This window comes from Vidua chalybeata, chromosome 1, assembly GCF_026979565.1.
Source record: "Vidua chalybeata isolate OUT-0048 chromosome 1, bVidCha1 merged haplotype, whole genome shotgun sequence".
Taxonomy (NCBI): domain Eukaryota; kingdom Metazoa; phylum Chordata; class Aves; order Passeriformes; family Viduidae; genus Vidua; species Vidua chalybeata.
The window spans coordinates 92,550,956-92,574,042 of record NC_071530.1 but is presented as its reverse complement, the minus strand read 5'-3'; the positions used below and the strand labels follow the sequence as shown (position 1 = coordinate 92,574,042).

Here is a 23,087-nt window from a genome sequence, read left to right as displayed (position 1 = left end):
ATCTAAAGGAATTTTAAGAGTTGGTATTGGAATGGTAAATTTTGGCTGCCAGGAACCAAGTTTTCTGTACAAGTATTTAATCCTGTTTGCTCATAATGTTTTCTGTTTATAATAGAATAAATTTTGAGTCACTATCAATACTAAGAGACCACAGACTGACTCAGAGAGCTTCATGCTGCCCAGGAATATTTAGGCCAGTCAAGTGCATGATTTATGAGTAAAAACCTAACCAGCTTGAAGACTTTCTATACACAAAAATTTTATAAAAACAGAGGAATTGGCTTTTCAAATTAAGCATTCCCTCCCTCTACCTAATAAGACCTAAATTACATCTGCCTTCAAGGCATGTTGATACATTCCATACTTACAAACTTAAGCAGTAATCAATTGAAGGTGGGGAAATTTTCCATTGTCATTAAAAAGCACAGTATTGTTTTCTAACAAGTGAAAGGAAGACAGCAAAATTCACGGTATTACTAAAGAACAGAACAGTAGTCAGAAGCAAAAGCATGAATAAGATAATTCAAATAAGTAATGCAAGTACAGGTGTTTTCTGTGGTAGTGTTAAAAAAATCTTAAATCACTCAGAAGAAACAGAATCTTTTTGTTTCAGAATGAAGGGATTTATTAAAAATACATTTGCTAAGGAGAAGGATTTGTTGTCTAAGCATGCAAGAGAATAATGTAGTAGTAACTGATGGAAAAATGTGTAATAGCAAATATAAAATACAGTATAGGGAGAGAAATTCTAATAATAAAAGTTAGTTTTATGCATTATTTTAACTTTTAGTCTTTTTTACAGTAGAATTCATTCAAAAAGCAGAATATACTTATAAATCTTCCAATAAGTACCCATCAACAAGACAAAACTGTTTTGTTTTTTTTTTCTCTTGTGGGTATGCATGCACTGTGTGCAGGAAATATTGAAAATAACCCAAATGTATTATCCTCTGTGATGGAGAAAAACAGCTATATTTCTTCCAAGTCTAATATTCTCTCAAGTTATTTAATACTGTCTTCCTCCAGTCTAATTGCCAACCACATCATGATACACTGAGATTTTTTTTGCTAGTTTTAATTTTTCTTTTTTAATGAGTTTTGTAAATTTTTCTCATATTTGCCTGTACAGTATTCTCATCCCTAACTCCAAGTTTATAATCAATTAATTCTGAGTGTGTTCTCTGTAGTTCAGGAGCTCTGTAGACATCATGCTGTTCTGCCCCTGTACTTCGGAGTATGCCTTGCTATGTGTCTGTGTACTAAAGGGACAAAATCCTGAGCTTATGCTTTCCCTGACACCCAGCAGAAGAAAAATATGTATTTGGTCACTTCTCACTGGGAATGCTGTAGTGGCCGTGCTGTCTCTGTCAAGAGAAGTTTGCATGTTCAGGCAGGTGTGTGGTAGATTCTGTGGCAGACTTTTCCTGTAAGCTGTCACTGACGAGCAAGGATTAGTAACAATAAAAGGTAGAAGCAGAATGAGATAATTTTGTCTGAGCTCATTCATGATTTGCTTTCCCTGATTTGTGTTTTAAAATAAAATAGTGTAACAGGGGAAAAAAACTCACATTCATTTATTTTGGCCATACTTGATGAAATCTATACTGCATCCGTAAAGCTCAAATCTTCCATTGCTATTAGATAAAAACCAGAACAGTGATTTTTTTATAAAGTATACCCTTCCAATGTTTATGGCTGCATTGAAAAATGAAATTTGAATATTTTTTATGCTCTGGTACTGGATGCTGTGGAGGCCTCCAGAATCCTTTGGCTTGACTCCATCCTACCATTCCGCTGACAAAAGCAATTTGCAATTCGGAGCCTTATGAGATACTAAAGTGCCCCCGTTCATTAGCACTGCTTGCTCTTGTCTACTTATTTGCCTTTTTTCATTGTTTTTCCAAAGACAGCCTAAGGGGACTAAGTTAACCTGCAGAATTTATAAAATAATTGTAGCAGACTGAAGTATGTTAATTTGCAGGTAGTTTCATAAGCACAAGAATCCAAAGACATGACTTCTATTGATTTGAGTGTCACCTTTCCTCTATACATTGTCTAATAAAGCTCCAGCTTTTCCCTGAGTGGGGGAGAATTAGTACAATTTATCTTCTCTTCTGAGCTTTCTATTTTCATTATAGTTATAGGTAATGATCTGTATGGGAAATTGGCAAAAACTAGTATCTTGGGAAAAAATTGGAAGACAGTGAGCAAAAGTAGGAGACAACACACTCTTCATTTTAGGAAAGGTTAAAAGTTAGATTGTGAAAAGAACAGAGGTGTTTAAATCATGATGACTGAAGGCAGGTGCAGATGTTTTACTTTAATGAGTTATTACTCCAGCAGTTGCTTGTCCTTGATTGCAACTTAACTGCTGAAGGTGATTTGATAAACCCATAGACTTTGGGAAGTGGAAGCATCAAAATGTTGTATGTAGCATCTCTCCTATATGGAAAATAACTTTCAAGCAAGGGGTAGTAGCAAGTCAAGGCTGGCTCTACTACTAAATCAGTACAGCTTCTTCATGATTGCATGTTCATGTCTTTAATTTTTCACTAGCTTCTTCAGTGATTTGGAAATAAAACCAGATTGGGTTTTTTGGGATCCGCCCTTATTTATTATATCATTATATTTATATCAAAGAAGCATTTCTATGATATTTCTTTTGAAAACATAGTGAAAACCTAGTGAAAGTCCTAGTGTGAAGTATTTTTCAATGTGTTGAAAAGCTAGCTGCCCCATTCATTTATTATACATATTGTAGACCAAAACTCATACAGTTCTCAATTTAAAAATGTAAGAAATGATCCCTTTTGTAGATATTTGCTGTGTATTCAGATGAGTACATTTTGTCTTTCTGAATCATTCCTGATTATTTTTCTCACTTTCATTTTGGAAATTATATTCTTTCTTCATGTTTAGTTTTATTCCTCATCTGATAACTGTTTATCTTGCTGAAACCAGCGTGTAATGATCTTATTTCAGTTTTTACATGATTTTTACTGAGGTTAAACAGTTAAGAAACTCTGATAATATTACAGAATTTCCGGTAATAATGAACCCTGTCTTATTCTGCTAATGGAATATAAATATCTAAAGCTAGATATAAATATCTAGCATGAGAGACCTAAAAATGAAGAGTTCATGTTAACAAAAAAAAAAGTTCATTAGATGTTTCCAAAGCTTTGAGCTGTTTTGCTTCAAGCTTTTTTAGACACTATAATACAGTTTAAAAAAATATCTAAGTATCATAACTTGATTTGATAAACTAACATAAATTTCTGATATTTTTCTTTACCCAGGGAAATTACCGCTTTATGAAACTTTTACTGGCTCGTAGAGGGAACTGGATGCAGAAGGACTTAGAGGATATGACACCATTACATTTGACTACCCGTCACAAAAGTCCAAAATGTTTAGCTTTGTTGTTAAAATATATGGCACCTGGAGAAGTGGATACCCAGGACAGAAACAAGGTAAAAGTACTTCTCATTTTAAGACAACTGCTTATTTTAAGATTTGTAGCAGCTTTAGAAATTGGTTTTACATCAAGTGGTCGTGTGCAAAAAATTATTTGTCGTAAACTTGTTATAGGTCTTCAAAGAAGAAATATTAATATTTTCCTGATAGTGATATCAAAGTTCATGGCACTGGCTCCACTGACATTCTTCTTGAGAGTAGTTACAGCAATAGAGGATTCAAAAACCATCCAAGTCTTCCTGTAACATTGTAATGTTTGTTAGAGTTTGGATAGCATGTGCTTATGTTGCTTTTCTGCCTTTGAAAAACCTCACATTTAGAATCTTTTAATGATAAGAGTCACTAGAAAACTGCCTATAATTACAGCAGTCATTCTGGAGAGGTCATGCTGACTTCCTGACCATGCTAATTAATTAACAAAGGTATGCATAAATCAGCCAAAACCATTTAGCAACCTTGCCTGTTCAGCAGATTCCCAAGCCAGTATTTAAAGCGTTGCCAGATTCCCCACAAAACATGGAGCACTTTTCTCCCAGTTCATGTCATGAGTAGTCACAGTACCAAAAATGGAATTCAGGTTGGAGAAAGATGATCTTGGGCACAGAGTGCGACCTGTTTGACCCTGTTGGGCACATTGCCTTTTCAGTTTCCTTGCTGCAACTGTGCACATCAAAATTGTCAAATTTTGTTCAATTTTTTGTTCAATTCCTGAACATGAGGGAGAACAAGTGTCCTTTATATCTGCTTCCATGTCTGTAACTGACTGAAAGTAGTTGTAGGTGAGAGAAGTCAGTGAACCAAGGTTACCTTGGCCTTCTGGTAACCAAAACTTTCTGCTTTCATTGCAACTGTCAGTTTCCAGGAAAACTGGTCAGCTTCATTTAATAAATAACACTAATTAATTTAGTGTTTTTACTGTGTTTTACAAATTTTTACTGGTACAAGGCTGTGGTGGCACTTTGTGGAGCTCTTCTTCAGTGAGTGGCAAGCAGAAGAAAAGGCTGGGCCATCTATTGTTGTTACCATGGTACTAAGCTAACAGCTGGCAGCAACAAACACAAATAGGCTCTTTTTTGTCTTCTTCCTTCACAGAGAAATTAAGGCTATGATAGTGAACTTACATATTCCATGTCACTGTTTAAGGGTGCTAATCCAGGGTATTGTACTTCTCTACACAAATGTCCTGCAAGAGTTATTTCTCTGTTTCCAATCAAAGCACCAGGTAATGTTCAGTAGGGGTGAGGGGGTAAGAGAGCTGGGAAAAAAAATTGTTCTTTATCTTATAACTCTCTGTTACTTGGCAGTTGGGAGATGTGTGTCTGGTAAATGAAATACTTGTTAATATGCCAGTGTTTTGCTGGTTAAGAAACCCCCACACACTGGTTTGCTTATGTAATTATGAACATTGATAAGGCCTGCAAAAATGCTGTTGACAGTCAGGAATTGGCAATAGGAGCGTGGATCCAAGTCCAGTGTCAGCATAGTGTCACCTTCCCCTAGTGGAGAGTGGTCTCTGTCAATTCGTGTTATCCCAAGAGAATTTGAAATTTAAGAGGGACCACACTAATCACTGCAGTTGTTCTATAGTGCATCTCTGGTGCTGAGGCCTGGTCAGATCATCATTCTAGCTTGGATGTCATTGTTTAGTACCAAGCACAGATATTTTCTCTGGGTCTGAACTGCTGCACCAAATAGCCATCAGGGCAGTGCTAAGTGGCATGCACATTTTTCTCTTGCCATAGTCCAAGAAATCTTCATAAAAAGCAGTTAGTCTCCTGCCAGAGATACTTATGTTCCAAGTTCTCCGTTTGGATCTCATATAAGGTGGTGCAGCTTAGACCTGACTCAGACCTCAGTAGGTGTGTGATGATCTGCTCTTACTAAGGTAAATGGGCCACTTGTTCAGCATTGTTCAAAGCCTGTTTTCACAGATTTTCATTTGTCAGTCACCCCAGGTATGTGTGCTCAGTTTTTTGTCAGTCCTCTTTATTGAAGTATAACAAATGCTTGCTTATTTACCTGTTGTTTAAAGCTGGTTTTAGCCAACTTTAATGTTTCAACAATTTTTCAACATGTTGAAAAAGTTTGTGAAAATTGTATTGCAGCAAACTGCATTGCATTGGAGTGCCTACTACAATAACCCAGAGCATGTGAAACTTCTCATAAAACATGATTCAAATATTGGAATTCCTGATATTGAAGGAAAAATCCCACTTCACTGGGCAGCTAACAACAAGGACCCTAGTGCAATCCACACAGTGAAATGTATTCTGGTAAGAAAGTCTACTATATATGTATATAACATTTTCTGTCCTTCCTACTTTCCTCTGATAGAAGTATTTTTTTTTATTCTCTTAAGATTTCTCATTTTCGTCCACTGACCCTTTAAGAATGAAACAATTTGCTTTTTCTAATATCCAGAACTTTGTAAGAAATAATCCTAAATATTTTTGCTCTCTCAAAAAGAGTCTATTTTGAGTTCTGTGGGTGAATGTCTTTGCTCTAAGTCTTGTAAGGGGAGGAGGAGGGGAAAGACTTAAAAGTTTTCATGGATAAAATGGCCAGTCATATTGCTCATTTCAGTTGCATTTTGCACACTGATTTCTTTGTTAGGTGTCTTTCCTTAATTTTTTTGAAAGTTTATGTCTAGTTATCTGTACTGAAAAATTTAGTTTAATTTTTCAAGTTAGAATTCTGGGAAATATTTGATCAATTGTCAGTCAGCCCACAATCAGTTTTCTGAGAGACTTTTCTATGTAATTTTGTGTATGAATTTAATACTGTTTCCTTGATAGCATATTTTATCCTTCTGCAATATTTGAGTTTAACTTCTGCAATGACAGCTATAATTGGAACCATGAAATCATATGCTCAGCTTGATTTTTACCTTGATTTTTATTTTGTGAAAATTTCTGAGCTTCACTAACATGGAAAGAAACAGAAGCCTCAATTTAAATTTTCTGTCACATTAGAACAATCTTCCTGTATCTTTGTCTTTCAAAAGTCTTTCAGAAGTAGACACATAGTGATTGTACTTTAACTACAAGGACTTGTATGTCTGTCTGCCTGATTAGCTGGCAAGCTGAGACCTTAAATATGAAAATGAAAACTTTCTTTGCTTGTTTTCAAATCACACTGACAATCTTACTGATACTTTTTTTACTATAAAAAATAGTTTTAGAGAATTTTCCAGCATCAAAGAGATTGTATTTCTGTATTACTGCTGATTATTCAATATATTTGTAATCTGTATCCAACTGTGAAATAATTTGTTACAAACAAAATTTTGCCACAAACTTTGAATTTGTATCTATTTTTCTGCCACACTGGAGAAGTAAACTTGCTGCAGAATACATGCAGATTATTGTATTTAACTACAGACTTTTTCAAACATTAGGTAGTCAAAAGACAAATATTTTTTAAAGTTATGGTGTGTTGGGCTCAGACAACAGCCTCACAGCCACTCATCCACCTGCCCTCTTTCAAGGCAGAGAAAATAGAAGGAAGGCAAGAAGACTTGTGGATGAAGATAATGCCAGCCCAGTATAGAAAGCAAGAGATGCATGCAGAAAAGGAAATTTATTCACTCTTCCCATCAGCAGGCAGATGTCAGCCACTTCCAGGAAAGTGCTAAAAAAGCTTCAGCATGCTTAAGCATGCCTGGGAAAACAAATGGTGTAGCCATGAGCATCCTTCCTACCCTCCCGTTGTCCCTGAGTTTATTTGCTGAGCATGATATTACATGGTATGAAGTATTGCTTAGGTCAGTTCGTGTCAAATGTCCCAGCTGTGTCCTGTCCCAGTTTCTTGCCCCCCCTCAGCCCATTCACTGGGGTAAGCAGGGAAGCAGGACATGAAAAAGAGGAATGAATCCATGCTATTCCACAATAGCCAAAACATGGGTGTGTTATCAACAGTTTTAATCACAAATACAAAGCCCAGCTGCTGCAAGGAAAATTAACTCCATCTCTGACAGATGTACTACAAAAGGTCAAAAATACTTGTCCCCATACTGAAAGTGTTCTCAAAGATTCTCTTTAGGTAATCCAGAATCATGATCATGTCCAGGATTTTTGGAGAACTTTTTTGGTTTGTTTGTGTTTGTAGTTTTTTTTAAACTCTGACAATTAAAAGAATCAGAGAATGGTTTGAGTTGGTAGGAAACTTTCGAAGATCATCTTGTCCAGCCATGGGCAGGGACATCTTCAACTACATCAACTTGCTCTGGGCCCTGTCCAGCCCCTTGAACTCTTCCAGGAATGAGGAATCTACAGCTTCTCTGGGCAACTTGTTCCAGTGCCTCACCACCCTCACAGTAGAATTGCTTCCTAATATCCAGTCTAAACCTACTCTCGGTTTGAAATCATTCCCCTTTGTCCTGTCACTACATGCCCTTGTAAATAGTCCTTCTCCATTTTTCTTGTAGGCCCCCTTTAGGTACTGGCAGGCTGCTGTAAGGTCTTCCTGCAGCCTTCTCTTCTGCATGTGAGAACTCTCTCAGCCTTTCTGCAAAGGAGAGGTGCCCCATCCTCTAATGATCTTGGTGGCCTCTTCTGGACTCACTCCAGCAGGTTGATATCTTCCCTGTGCTGGGGACCCCAGAACGGGATGAAGTACTCCAACTGGAGTCTCAGGAGAGCAGAAGGGAGGAGCAGAATCCTCACCCTCAACCTTCTGACCACACTGCTTTTGATGCAGCCCAGAACACACTTGGCTTTCTGGGTCACAAGCACTCATTGCAGGCTCAAGTCCAGCCTCTCATCCTTTACCCAGCACCCCCAAGCCCTTCCTGGCAGGGCTGCTCTTGATCTGTTCATCCCCCAGCCTGTGTTAATACTGGGTTTGCCCTGACCTGGCTGCAGCACCTTGCACTCAGCTTCATTGAACTTCATGAGTTTCCCAGGGGTCTACTTCTTGAGCTCGTCCAGGTCCCTCTGGATGGTATCCCATCCTTCAGGCTTGTCAGCTGCACCACTCAGCTTGGTGTCATCTGCAGACTTGCTGAGGGTGCACTCAATCCCTTCACCTGTGTCATTAATGAATACATTAAATCTCACTGGTCCCAACACAATCTCCTGAGGGACATCGTCATTATCCACTGGGACATTGAGACATATCCATTGCTTTGTATGCAACTGTCCAACCAATTCCTTATCCATCAAACAGTTCAACCATCAAATCTCTCCAATTTGTAGACAAGTGTTGTAGGTTGGGTTTATTTAGTCAGATGTTTTATTAATGTTAGTTAGGTTTGTTCCTTGTACTTCCCTATTTTTCCCTCACAGTGGTTTGTTCCAAGTTGTTTACCCTGAGAGTTCCCGCCACTCGGATCCACAGTAACCTGTCAATCTTTTCACGTCTCCCTGTTTTCTCCTTATTTAGTCCCATCAGTCAAGGTTCGTCACTCCCTGTCAGTTGTCAATCTTGTAACCACCCCCAGCTTCTTCAAGAAAGTTCTGTATCAATCACCCCACCTTAGCCTTTCTATTCATCCCAGGACTCTGTACCCACCTCTGTTATGTTACCATTGGTTGTTATAATCAATGTCATTCCTCTATCGTTTATCCCCATTGGGTGAGCCAGGTTTCCACCCCTGTCCGCCCACCCCTTATTTAACGGGCTGCCATTCTTTGTTTCCTCGGAATTTTGTCACTGCATTCACTCCGAGAGCACTTTGTTCCTACCACGCCTGGGGGAATAAAAGCTCTTTGGGCTCGCAAACAAGTGTCCTTCTCTCATCTCTTCATCTCCTCTCAGCGTGTGAAGCTACCAAAGCTGTGTAACCCATGCTGCAGCACTCAGCACTACCAGGGTGGCAGACGCCGTTCCCCTGGGGTGTCCTCTCATGTGGCGGCCACCCGGCCTCACACGGGCAGTGCTAGCCGGCTCATCTCGTCTGCTTGAGGTCGTGGCAGGTGGCGCTCAATGTGGGGCATTTCTGAGCCGCAGAGAGACGCCACCAAGCTGTAGCAGACACCGCCGTTTCTGTGTGGAAGCGCCCCATGCCGGACTGAATTTCAGGGCATTGGTCCTACGGATTAGAGTCAGTGAAAGCACCACTGCCCTCGAGGGACCACGCAGATTTTTGTCCTGCCGTGCCTACAAGGGAGGAAGGCGTAACTTCTCACTGGCCACAGAAATCTATGGGAAGCTGCCTTTGAGAGCGAGGACCCTCGCCACAGTTATATTTCCAAAGCACACCAGTTGGGTAAGTCTCCAGTGGCTGGGACGGACCCGGCCAGGCTTCCCTCACTGGGTGTGGGCTGGCCACGCTCCCAAGGGCAGGGGACACACCGTGCACAGCGTGAGTGGTCCGCTGCTGGCAGCTTCGGCCCCTTTTACTTTTTATTTGTTCTTTTCCTGCGGCGAGTGGGTGGGATAGTGTGAGTGAACAACAGACAGGGACAGTGTAGGGGGCTGCATCAAAGGCTTTGCAGCAGTCCAGAAAAATAACATCCATAGCCATTCCACTGGTGTAGTCACTCCATCATAGAAGGCCACTGGGTTAATCAGGCATGCCTTGGTGATCACCAGGTCCAGTGTCACATTCCCTCTGTTAGGGCTGTCTGTCACCTGTCTTTAGAAGTTATCCTCCATTCATCCCAGGAGCCTCCTGGATTCCCTATAACTCACCGTGCTGCTTCTCTGACAAATGTCAAGGTGGTTGAAGTTCTCCAGCACAATGCCTCCTGCAGCTGGAGCAAGAAGGCTTTGTCAGGAGGCTCCCCTTGGTCAGGCAGCCTGTAGTAGACACTGACCACAGGGTTCCCTTTATTGCCTCAGTCTCTGATTCCTGCCTACAGGCTTTCTACCTGCTCGTGGCTGTTCTTCAGGGACAGCACGTTGCACTCTATCCATCTGTTGTAAAGACTTTGACTCTCCTTCCTGTCCTGTCCCTTCTGAGCAGCCTGTAGCCACACACCAGTCATGGATTTGTCCCATCAAGTTTTAGTAGTGGCAACTGTGTCATAGCTTTCTTCTGGAGGCTTTCAACTCCTCCTGTTTGTTGCTCATGCTGGATGCAGTGGTATAGAGGCACTTTGACTGGGCTGAAAAGAGTGTATTCTTGATTTCATCTAGGCTTTTTTATGCATCAGCTTAATTGTTTATATTGCAATTAGTTACATCTATAGGTGCTTAATAACGGAGTAAGTTAAAAACAAGTTTAAATGAAAAAGTAATTTAGCTATGCTAAATTAAAGTTGATGATAGAGGAATGTTGTTATTAGATAATCCATCTGTTGACTGAATTTTTTTGTTGAGTATAAATACCTTTTTGTGGTGATAGTGGTGGTGCCCTGAGTTTAATGCTGTAGTAAGAGCTTCTCTCCAAATTGAAGGGTTTTTTGTACTTGTCTTGAAGTGACAGAGCTTCACAGCACAGCACAGACACAGCAGAGCTCACAGTCTTCCCCTCCTTTCTTAGCTGCTTTTTGCCATATTTGTTTGATTCTCATTCCTTTCTAGGTCTTCTAACTTTACAGATTTTCACATTCCGTATTGTATTGCTAATGGATGTACCCGTAAAGTGAAAATTTCTGTCATCTTGCGTCTTAACCTATAATTGCATTTTTAAGTTTGTAAAAACACTGCAATATAGCAATATAGAAGGCAAGCATCTGTATCACTGCTGCTTCCCCATTTTTAATCACATCTAGCCAAACCATTTGTCTTTGCTTTCTCTAAGCACTGTGTCATTGCCTAGACAGCAGTGAGGTATCAATATCTACTTCCAGACTACCTTTGGTGCCTGCTGGCTGAGTTATGAAAAACAACACTGCTGTTGTTTCTCTCTTGTTATCTTTAACACTGTGGAAGAATTCCCCAGAAAACTATTTTTTTCTCTAGTATCCTACTTGGAATTCTCCAGTGCTGCTTTAGGAAAACTGGAGCTGCTGGTTTTATCGAGACCACAGTCTATGGTACTGAAAAATATTGTCTTGTTTTTCTGTACTTTGCCCTTTGGGTGTGGCCAGATATTGCCTCCTGTTTATAAATTCTTAAAATTAAGGGTCATATTTCTTTTTGATATTTGTATAGTACATAGTCCATTGGTATTGTCAAAATAATTAATTATGAGAAGAGCTCAGCTGAATGCTGAGAAAGTAGGTTGGGTGTGCAGGGGTGACAGGCACAAATTGGTGATATCTGATATGGAAATCCATGAAATACTGCCAAAATGGAACTCGACATATGTAGAAAGTAAACATGTGAAGTAGAGAGAAACTCTAATCTGGAGATCCTCTCCTGGTCAACTTCCTTTTCCACCTTTCCAGATTGTGCTTAGTTACGTGAAAAACGTTGGGAAGATTTAAGGAGAAAATAATAGAATAAGGTTCCATTATTATGATGGAAGCAACTGCTTAGAATTCTCTGTCTATTTTGTATCTCTTCTCTTTATTTATTCTTCATGGTAAGAGACATGACATTTGTTTATACCACACTTTTCATTATTGCCTACAATTCCATTGTTCTAATTGCCACAGAAAAATGCTTAGCTTCTGTTTTTTCTCTGTATTGTGCTTAAAATATTAATACAGTATGACAGTTTAATTATAGCTAACCAAACCCACTTAAAATCTAAAGAAATTATATTTGTGAATGTAGGCAGAAACAGACCTAGAAAATTTTAATTTAGGTGGCCAAAAAATTCAAAACACATGAATACTTTTAGACTAGAGTATAAATAGTGGCTTTGTCATTGGAGAATCTGTAGCATAACAAAATAACACTTTTGAGTATGGGGGTATTTCTTGGCAACATCAATGACTTTAAGCCAGGAGTTTTAGGATTAATTTATTTAGGATGTTGTTGTGCTTCTGGGAGGCTTGAAAATTGGCTATCAGGATTACATCAGCAAATTATAAGTGAAGAAGTATTTGTTTAATTGTTTGTCCATTTTATTCAAACACATTTTCCTCTGGTGGACTTAGAATATCAGTAATAACTTCTGTGCCTATCATAATTCATGTTTAGCCATTCTTAAAAGTGATTCTCATAAAATGAATTTTTGCAGTAGGCTCTATGCTCCCCCTGCTGAGCTCTATGAATAGACAAAAAGTAAACATATTTCTCTTGAGAATTATTGAAGTTAGGGAACAACATACAAGTTTTCACTGTAGCGGTTCAGGTAAATGCTTTTGAATGCTTATCAAAAGAAGTGTTACACATGCTTTGATTATTGTGGTTTGTGCATGTAACAATGTTTAGTTTGATTGCATTTTTAGCTGAGTCATATTTATAATTTTTTATGTTTTTAATAGATTATTTGTTATTGTACTGGTGACTACATATATTAGTGAACTCCAGTGTGTTTTAAGTATGTTAATTTTTGACTCTAACAAAACATGGCTGACAGCACTGATACCTAATCTAAAATTGATAACAGTTTTTTGTCTGAGATGGGCAACTTAATTAGCATTGGTAGATATTATTGCTCAGTTACTGCCCATCGTCTTTGAAAAGTCATGCAGAACAGGAAAGGTGCCTGAGGACTGGAGGAAAGCCAGTGTCACTCCAGTGTCTTGAGAAAGGGACCAGAAGGACAGCCCAGGAAACTGTGGATATCACCTCAATCCCAGTAAAAGTGATGAAACAGCTCCTCCTGGATGTCATCTCTAAACATGTGAAGGAAAATAAGGTTATTAGTAGTCAACACAGATTCACCAAGGGGAAATCGTGCTTGACCAGTAAGAGAGTCTTCTGTGATGGCAGGACTGGCAGGGTAGATGAGGGAAGATCAGTTGTCTACCTTGACTTCAGCAGGGCTTTTGACACTGTCTCCCATAACCTTGTCATAGGTGAGCTCAAGGAGGGTGGGTTCTCTGAGTGGGCAGTGGGTGTGTTGAGGACTGGCTGAATGTCAGAGCTCAGAGGGCTGTGATCAGTGGCACAGAGTCTGATTACAGGCCTGCATCTACAAGTGTTCCCCAGAGGTCAGTACTGGGGCTAGTCTTTTTCCATTTATTTGTTAATAACGTGGATGAAGGGAAAGTATCCTCAGCAGGTTTGCTGATGATATAAAACTGGGAGGAGTGGCTGATACATCATCCTGGTGGGCTGCCAGTCAGTGGGACCTGGGCTGGCCAGAGAGTTGGGCAGAGAGGAGTCTCATCTGAGCTCAACAGGGGCAAATAGAGCGTCCTGCACGGCGGGAGGAATCACGCTGTGCACCAGTAGAAGGACCTGGGGCTCCTGAGGCACAACAGGCTGTCCCTGAGGCAGCAGTGTACCCTGGGGGCCAAGAAGGCCATTGGTACCCTGGGGTGCATTAGGAAGAGCATTCTCAACAGGTTGAGGGGAGGTGATCTTCCCTAGAGGATCAACCCTAGTGAGGCCACATCTGAAATGCTCTGTCCAGGTCTGGGCTCCCCAGTTCAAGAAAGCTCAGGAGTTAGTGGGGAGGATCCAACTAAATGCTATGAAGATGAGGACGGGTCTGGAGCATCTCCTTTATCAGGAAAGGCTGAGAGAGCTGGAATCAGCCTGGAGAAAACGGAGAGGGGATCTTATCAATGAGAAATACTTTAAGTGTGGATGTCAAGAGGATGGAGCCAGACACTTTTCAGTGGTGCTCAGCAACAGGATAAGGGGCAATGGGTACAAACTGAAATATGGAGTTCCCATTTGAATATGAAGGAAAGCATCTTTACTGAGATGAAAGGTGACTGAGCATTGGAAGAAGCTGCCTAGAGAGATTGTGGAGTCTTCTTCTCAGGAGATATTTGAAACCCACCTGGACTTAATTCTGTGCAACCTGCTGTGGTTGAACCTGCTGTAGTAGGGGGTTGGATTAGATGACCTCCAGAGATCCTTTCCAGCGCCAACCATTCTGTGATTCTGTCATTTACATGCAGTGTGCAAAGTATGTAGCTCCTTAGATCTAGAAAACTTACATTAACCAAATATTAGGATGTTTATCTTGGCACTGTAAGAAACTAAACAGTAAGAAACAAAGATTCAGGGCATTGCAGAGTTGAAGTTACTACTGCTGTATTAATTTAGCCAGATTGCGCTTAGAAAATATAGTAAAATATAACTCTAAATGTTTGGGGGGTTTTGAGGGTTTATTTATCCATTATGTAGAAAATATAGATTGTACAACTTTGGTCAATCAATATTTGCATAGAAAACCATAATTCTGGAATTTCCTTTCTTCTTCTTGATTTATTGTTCTCAGTGTTAGGTATTTGTTTTCTGTGTAATAGTGACTGCACATCAAATAATGCAAATGCAAGTGATTCTACAGCCAATTTGTGTACCTGGTGGAGTCAAAAGGAAATATTGCAGTTAGTTTAGTGAGAAGGGGGTCAGGAACTTGCTTTAACAGTTAACAAGCTGCACTTAACATAATCCCTTGCTTCTCTTTCATAAATGTATTGTGAAATATAGTGTGACTCTGTTTTCAGGAGGATTGCTTTTCTCACTTATCATGGTTTAAAATCCCCTCTAGTGTTGAAAGTTAAAAATCTCAGGATTACATTCCCTTTTAATTCTGCACAGGGTTCCCATGATTTTACAGAATTGTTCTGAATTCTTGGAGATAGAAAAACAGACTCACTCACTCTGGTTTACTTAAACTCTTGTTTTGACAGTCTGCTTCTACTCTAGATGTTTAGTGTCCTGCATCCCGAGTTTCTACTGTATTATTGTTTACCACTTTTTTTAGTAATACCTCTTTTTTTCAGAAAAGTGATGTTTAAAGTTTGTGTTTCATGGGCCTTTATGATATTTGCCATTTGAAGATCTCTCAGATGCTAAGATGATGTTCATTTGTACCTGCTCTGCTCTTTTGCCTGAAAAAGAAAGTCACAAACAGAAATCTGTATAGAAAAACATTTGAGAGATGAGATTATCACAATACAAAACTATATAGCTAGGGACCTTATGTGAAAGTAATTTAGCATATTTTTTAAGAAAAGGTGATGAAAAGTCAAGTTATATCTATTAATGCCTGTGTTACATGATCAAGTGACTAATCATGTAACTTTAAAAGACTTTTTAAATTCAAAATTAAGCCCATTAGAAGCAGATGCATTATTAGAAATGCTCTCTCACTTCTATCCTGGCAGCTAAAGATGTAGACATCTCCTTTGGAGATGCTTTAGGGGTATAAAATGCTAGAAGAATATTATAATGAAAGTCATAGAATTAACTTGTGCAAAAAGGGAAGTGTGGTTGGAGATCTGAAGATATATATGTCATTTTCAACTTGTAAATCATGTAAGAATTTCTAGTTATTTTCATAACAGCCAGAGTTAATCTTTTAAAGATCTGCTTAAGGAACCAAGTGCACAGCAGACTGGTAAAACTATGGGGTATGTACCAGAAATCTGGTCTTGTACAGTAATTAAGTATAAAAAGCATTCCATAAGAAATACTTGAAAGTAACCTATACTGTAACAAAAGCATTTGGTTGTAGAGCTACATTCTACTGAACAAGGACAGTGTATCTCTCTGTAAAAGCATCTGTAAAGATTGTATAGGTTTTCTCTTCAATTTAAATATTCTTAAAATTTTGTTGTTTCTTTTTTTTTTTTTTTAAAGGAAGCTGCACCTACAGAATCTCTTCTGAACTGGCAAGACTATGAAGGACGAACTCCTCTTCATTTTGCAGTTGCAGATGGGAATGTAGCAGTTGTGGATGTCCTGACCTCCTACGAAGGCTGCAATGTGACATCTTATGACAACTTGTTTCGAACTCCCCTCCACTGGGCAGCCTTACTTGGTAAACTTGACACTGCTGAAGTCACTTAGTCATTAATTAACTGTACTGTTTAATCTTTGTCTCTGATTTTTATTTAATTCCAGCCTGGCAGTATAACTAATCTTTTAGACCAATAAGAGTTTCTGCTCAACCAGGATTAGAAGTTTGTGTGTAGAGTGCTTATTTTAGCTTCAGATTCTCCAGAGCATTGTACAGTGCATTACTTCAACAGGTTATATATGCTGATGATTTAAGAACAGTTAGGGCATAATGAGATTGTTCTTGCATATGCAGCTTTGATCATAGGTTAAAAAACCCAGATACTCTGGAACAGTGGTGTCTGAAGTGGGGTATGCACAGCCCAGCATGAGAGCAACACAATCTATGGGAGTGCATGAAGAAAATATCAGAGTTTATTTTTTATCTGAAAAGATAACGTGACTAATATTTCATATACAGATTTAAGCTAGTACCCTGTTTGGTCCATATGTAAGATGGACCATGGACCATGCAAAACCACATGGAGGTTTGCAGGGTGCCTGAGGGTGCTGAGCTGCTCTACAATGCAGAGTGGTTGATGGTGGCATCATGAGTCACATGCTCACTTTCAGCCTGTTGTGAGGTACTGCAGTTTGTGTCTGTCTGGTTAAATGGATTTATGATTATATCATCTAGTTTTTATTAAAATACCCCTCACAAACTAAATAAGGGCCTTAAGAAGATTCCCACAAAGGAAATGCAGATACTCTGATAATGCCAGCACAAGTAAACAAAAAAAAAATAGCAGAGTTCACACTTCTAGTATGAGCTCTTCATCAGACACGCTATGACAATCTAATCAGATCTGACAATGAGTTTTATTTGTATAGAGTTTTTCTCTGTTTAGATTGTTACTCTGAGACTCAGATGCTCTGTAAATTGTAACCTTGCATATGTGAATTTTGATTTGTATTTACAAAAACGAGATCCTTGCAAAACAAGTTAAAATATGATTAAATGTAAATAGTCTAAATGCAGGGAAACACAACCCGTAAAATGACAGACACAAAAATAATATGATTTAGAAAATTTGCCTCCTATTTCCATTCAGGAGGAAAAAAAATAACCACTGGATAAAAGAATCTTCAAACAGTCTCTCTCCCCTTTTAACTGGCTTCATCCCAATGATCCTTTGGGACATTGCAGACAAAGAATGCCAATATAAGAATCAGATGTTCACTGGAGCGAATTACAGCAACTCCAGTGGCAATATACATGTAGTTTGATTGTGTTTATTAAAAACAAAAAAGAGGGAAGGGTGTTCTCAAGTTTGTATATATGTAGAGATATTGAATTTTAGCAAAAAAATTGTGAAGCATTTTAAGTGCCATAGGATCAGCTTTCCAAAGAAATAGTCATTATCACTCGGTTCTGTCCAAGAAGCAAAATTTATTCTGTTTTGAAATTTAAGAGAGAAGTTTTGTCTGTTGTAAAAATGGATTGTCTAATCAATGTAGAATAAAGGGGGAAGATGTGCCAAGACCTTCAGACTACATTGTGAACCTGATGAGGTCTCTAGGTGGCATATGCTCTTTGGGAATTTCTGGTTAATAAATCATTATTAATTTTCAGGGTTATGGTTTTAAGTTGAAGGTAATGTTCTATGTAGGTGTTAAAGAGAGTATGATATTACTATATAGGTTAACAACAGGCGATTTAAAGCAGTGCAGGGATGCTGCCACAACTTTTCTTAGATGTGGTGGATGGCATGTGACTGCATCTTAAGGGAATTGTTGCTCTTCTTACCTTTTGTTTTTGCGTAGATAAAAGTCTCACCCAAGTTACATCTCTGCTAAGTACAACAGAAATGACAATTCTTGACCTCAAGAAATGAGTTTTAATGTCTAGATTAATGACCAAGCAAGATCCACCTTTGCACCTATTTCTTTACTGTTGCACTCAATGCAATTTTTTTTTTTCAACTCCCTCAAGCCTTTTTCTTATAAATAATTTAGCTAGACCTCCTGTCCTGATTGTGAAGTTAGGTTCCCTTTAGCTTGTTGTCTGTCCTGAAAGTTCAGGAATCTTTTTTTTTCAGGCTCAGGACTCCTATGGTTTTTCTGCTAGGATTCCACTCCAAAGCAACTTCTTCCAGTGAACCTCAATTTAATTCCTATACTCTTCAGGTGGGAATAGCATAGCAACATTATATCTCTTCTTTTTGGTTTTGTTTTTGTTTTTTTTTTTCTTGTAGGAAGGAACAGAATAATGTGACGTTCTGTATCCAGGGTTCTCTTAATGGCTAAAAAGAAAGAGGAATATTCCTGTACACCCTAAGGGCCCTAGAAAGAAAAAATGCACACATAACTCTTCATCCTTTTTGACCCAAGTTACCATTTTCTCTCACTTCTGATACTTCTGTACATATAAAGTCTCAAAGTGCCATTTCACAAAAGAGGGCTTGCCTAGTTCTCCATGTCTTAGGTTTTTAAGAGCTACAGACCACAACTGTATCACAGCTTCATTCTGTAACTGTTGGTGTTTTCATTTAAAATAATCTACTCCTAGCAGGAAGGTTTACCTACCTTTTTATTTATTCTAAAGTGATTCAAGACAACTGTGCAAAAGTAACAAGCTGCAAAATTGATTGCTTTTCTGACATATGAGGTACTGGAGGTTTTCACCTGTAAAATCAGAGTGGTTTTATAGTCTTGCTTGAAATACCAAATCTTTAAGATACTCTGTGAGCTGCATATGCCAACAGACACAAGTATATGAAAGGATTGGTTGACTTCAGTGGCAATATACTGTATTTGTCTTTGTTTTCCTGTCTGTGAAGTGAATATAAACTTTACCCATCCTCCAAAAGTGTTGTGATTTTAATCTCAAACTTTTAAAATCTGTTTTTATGGAAGGAGTTGTGTGTGAGCTTTTTTATAGCAGCTGGTAGTAGACTAGTCTCTGATTTTGCTATTCATTCTCAGATTAAATTTTGGTTAAATAAAACCTAAGTGAAGAATTTACACTTGATTTCTGTAAAACAATATGATGTGAAATGAAATTGTCAACATTGGTTTAGCATGCCTTTTAATGCAGATGGACAAATGCTCATCATCATCAGCCTATGCTCACTTTACTCTTTCTGACTGACCTGTCACTCAAATGCAGCATCTCAATTGAGTTATAAGCTTTTTCTGGAAATATCCAACCAATTCATTACAAAGTTAATAGCATAGCTGTCTGGCCAGTTATTGCTGGTTTCTTTATTTAGGGAGAAGCTCTAGATTTTTGTTAAAAGAAATGTTGTATTTATCAGTCATTCTGATTTATAGATGCCCCCTAAAAATGGCAATACAGAGTATGGCACTGGAGCATTATTGGGAAGAAAGTACATGCCACACTTATTAGTTCAAATATCAAGTCTTATGTTTCTCTCTTACATTTAAACTATAATGGCTACAATGCAAATATGTGACTATTTATGAAAGTATGTTCATTTTCTTCTGTTTTGTTGGAGTTTAGGTTTTTTGTTTGTCAGCAGGATTTTTAAACTTTTTTTTTAACTAAGCTTTTTATTGACTTTAGGATTTGATACAAATTTGTTTTTATTATATTATTTTTCTCAGGTCATGCACAGATTGTCCATCTCTTACTAGAAAGAAATAAGTTTGGAACTATCCCATCTGATAGTCAAGGTGCAACACCCCTACATTATGCAGCACAGAGCAACTTTGCTGTAAGTAGAACATACCCTAAATGTGAAGTAAACATATTTTACTGAAATCTTTATAGTTTAGCAGAGTGTTTGAGTTGTTTTTGAAATCATATAAACACAGTGTTGTTGGCATGAGTCAATTCAGAGTTCTCCTATGTAATCTGATACAAATGTGGTTAATTTCAAACTATTAAAAGATAGATGTACAAAAACTAACTTTCTGTACCAAAAAGGCCCTTTGAGCTATATGTTTGCATCACAAAACACAATAGCCAGTCAGTTACTTCAACAGAAAGCAGAATGACACCTACTATTTCACAGTGCTTTCAGGTTTTAGGGCTCATTATAATGAAGTCTAAGCAGTTAGAAGGTATCTAGGGTAAGATGACCTGTAGGAGTATTTGCACAGCTGCTGCAGGACCAGTCAAACCAGTCTTTGCATTCAAGAAAGTAATTAATTTATGAATATTGGGCATTATGAATGAACTGTTGTTTCATGAAGCACAGCTGAAGAGTTGAGTGCCTTTTGTCATAATTCTTCAGGATCACTATATTTTTTAAATTTTTAGAAATATTTTTTAAACTCAGACAACAAAGAACGTTGGTTTCTCAGACAGCTTAATTCTTATACTTTGGTATAATAGGTAATTTTTTTTTTCCAGAGTAAGATCCAAGATACAGTAGAGCCAAGCATAAAACTCAACACTTCAATGATTGTCAGTCACAGATGTTGCATAAGTAGTTCTCAAGCACTGGAAATTAAGAAAGCTTTTCTTAAGCTCCTTTACCTCTCACAGTTTTCATACCCTCCCTTTACAGAAAGGGTTATTTAGTGCCTAATTAATGTAATAGTTATGTAGTCCACATTGCAACATTTTCTTAGCAAGGATAGTAATTTGGGTCTTTCTTGCATACCTACATGTTAACAAGGCAAATAAAAAAGGAGAATTTAAAAACCCTTGAGAACAATTCAAGTTAACAAATCTAGAAGTAGTATTGAAAGAGGGAATAGACCAATATCTTTGCTCCCTAATGAGAATGTGTTTTGGGGCTTTGGTGGGGTTTTCTTGGAGGTGGTCTTACTAAGACCATACAGATATTTTTTAAATTCAGACTTTTATTGAAGCATATCTCTCTATGTAATCTTCACTTTAAAGAGTTTTTTGTTGATGCTGACTTTTGTCAGTTTAGGGCTGTGTACAATTTGGGCCTAACTCATACATTTAAAATTTCTGTGTTGTAAAAGCCTTTCTTTCATGTTTGAGTTAGACTCATAGAAAAGAAAAAAATGTATTTACCATCTGGTGATTATCTCCACGTTCTTTTATCTTGTTTTTTTCCTTTTCTATATTGATGTATTCCTAAAAAGATTTTTCTTTCCTTGGGCTTGATTCAGTTGAATGAAACATCTTCATTATGTTGCTGCCTTTTGATCCCATCAACCAGCCAAACTGTGATATCATCTGTGTTTTAAGGGGAAGTAAAATACATGGTGGAATCAGACATTCTTTTGTAATCTTCCGTACTTACAATGAATGTACTGTTTCCCGTCTTGCATGAAAAATCACACAGGAGAATTTCATTCAGATCTGCAAGCCTCCTTTAGATACAATATCACTGAGTAATTCCCACCACTGCACTCCATACACATGGTCAAACAACTGAGTGGAGATACATCCATGTTTGTCCTGGCAGTAGCACCTCTATACTCATGGTTTGAGAGCCACATTGTTGTTCTATTCTGCCCAACTTTGGTTAGGTGTGGTTTTTCTCAGTTAAAATGTGATGTTTCTTAGTCTCTAACAAGAAGAAAGTTTGTTCTTTTGTATTTATGGTAAATATTTGCATGGCTTTCAGTTTTATTTGCCTTGCTATCTTGTTCTTTGCTCTGTTTCTCTGTGGGTTACTTACTATAATATGACATTTTTGGGTTTTTTAAAGATTGAAGAGGATCAGCCAGCACTTAATGTATGTGAAGAATTTGTTCCCTAAGACTAACTTATCCCCACTTACTATAGACAGGAAAAGTTCTAGAAGAAATGACATTACCCAATATAACCACCCAAATTTAGATGTCTTGGGTATCCCAAGGAGGTCCCAAGAAACACTGCTGTTTAAATTTTTGAACTTCATGTGTGAAGGAAGATCAGAGGATCTTTATTTCCAGATCACAGAATATTCTGAGTGGGAAGGGACCCACAAGGATCAAGTCCAGCTCTAAAGCGAATGGTCCAAACAGGGATTGAACCCAGGTATTATTAACACCATACTCTAACCAACTGAGCTAAGATGCTCCCTTCATACTGATTTTAGTATGCAGGACTAAATTTTTTTTTCTGGATTTTCCTAGAGGTGTTCAAAACAATGTGCTTTCCTTTCATAGATTGATCTAGTAAATGAAATATGGACACCCCTGCCTTATTTTTAAATATTAAAAAATAATATGTAGTATTTTTCAGTTTCATGGTAGCACAGAATTAAATATTTCATGTTTAGCTCTCTCCTTTACTGTTATTTTTCAGCTTTGTTTTTTTTTTGTTTTTTTTTTTTTTTTTTTAATTATTTTTGGGGTTTTTTTTGTTTTTCCACTTTTTTTAGTCGTATTAGAATATATGTGATCTTTCATAGCAAAATACATGTGGAATTAAATTGATTGATACTTCTATTTCCTGATTTGTTAGTTATCCTGGTGTAATTTAATTTTGTTTTGTTTTCAAGTTGTGGTAACTTCATTTTGAAAAATAATGCTTATAGTACTGTCGGATTTTCTTCTACTTTTTCCAATTAAAAGCTGTAGGAAAGAAAGAGTCATTGAAAGAAGCATTGTTTTGCCAAAACTTAACAGAAAAATAAAATATTTGCATTTTTTTAGAATGTGTGCCTCAGAACTGAAGAAGTGCAGCCTTTGCAGTGCTTTTCACTCTGCAGGATTTCCAGCAGGGCTGAGCCCTGGGAGGGTGCTGAGTTTCTGGCCTAATGAGAGGCTGTTTGTGTCTGAGGTGTAATGGTGGTCAGTGTGAGTACACAGAGATATAAACTCATGCTGGGTTTGTGTGGAAAGCTTTATGCTTCCATCTCTCCTTGCTTCTGGCTGGACCTTTTCACAATAAACTGTTAGTTCAGACCTAAATCCACAAAGCTGTAAAGATCCTAGATCAGTAGCATAAGATAAATGAGACATTTCCTATTTGTTTAGAGGGATGAAATAAT

At 38.0% G+C, this 23,087-nt stretch overlaps 1 protein-coding gene across 2 annotated transcripts in view; it reads left to right on the top strand.

Moving 5' to 3' along the window:
- Nucleotides 1-23,087, top strand: part of INVS (inversin) — an 81,833-nt gene that overhangs the window by 29,392 nt on the left and 29,354 nt on the right. Inside the window, exons 3-6 of one of the 2 annotated variants that reach the window (XM_053957716.1) lie at nt 3,300-3,473; nt 5,583-5,750; nt 16,024-16,204; nt 19,789-19,898. In XM_053957716.1, the coding sequence (XP_053813691.1) occupies nt 3,300-3,473; nt 5,583-5,750; nt 16,024-16,204; nt 19,789-19,898 (633 nt within the window). Of the gene's footprint in view, nt 1-3,299; nt 3,474-4,651; nt 4,700-5,582; nt 5,751-16,023; nt 16,205-19,788; nt 19,899-23,087 lie in introns of those variants that run through there. The other variant, XM_053957800.1, reaches the window with a different exon arrangement.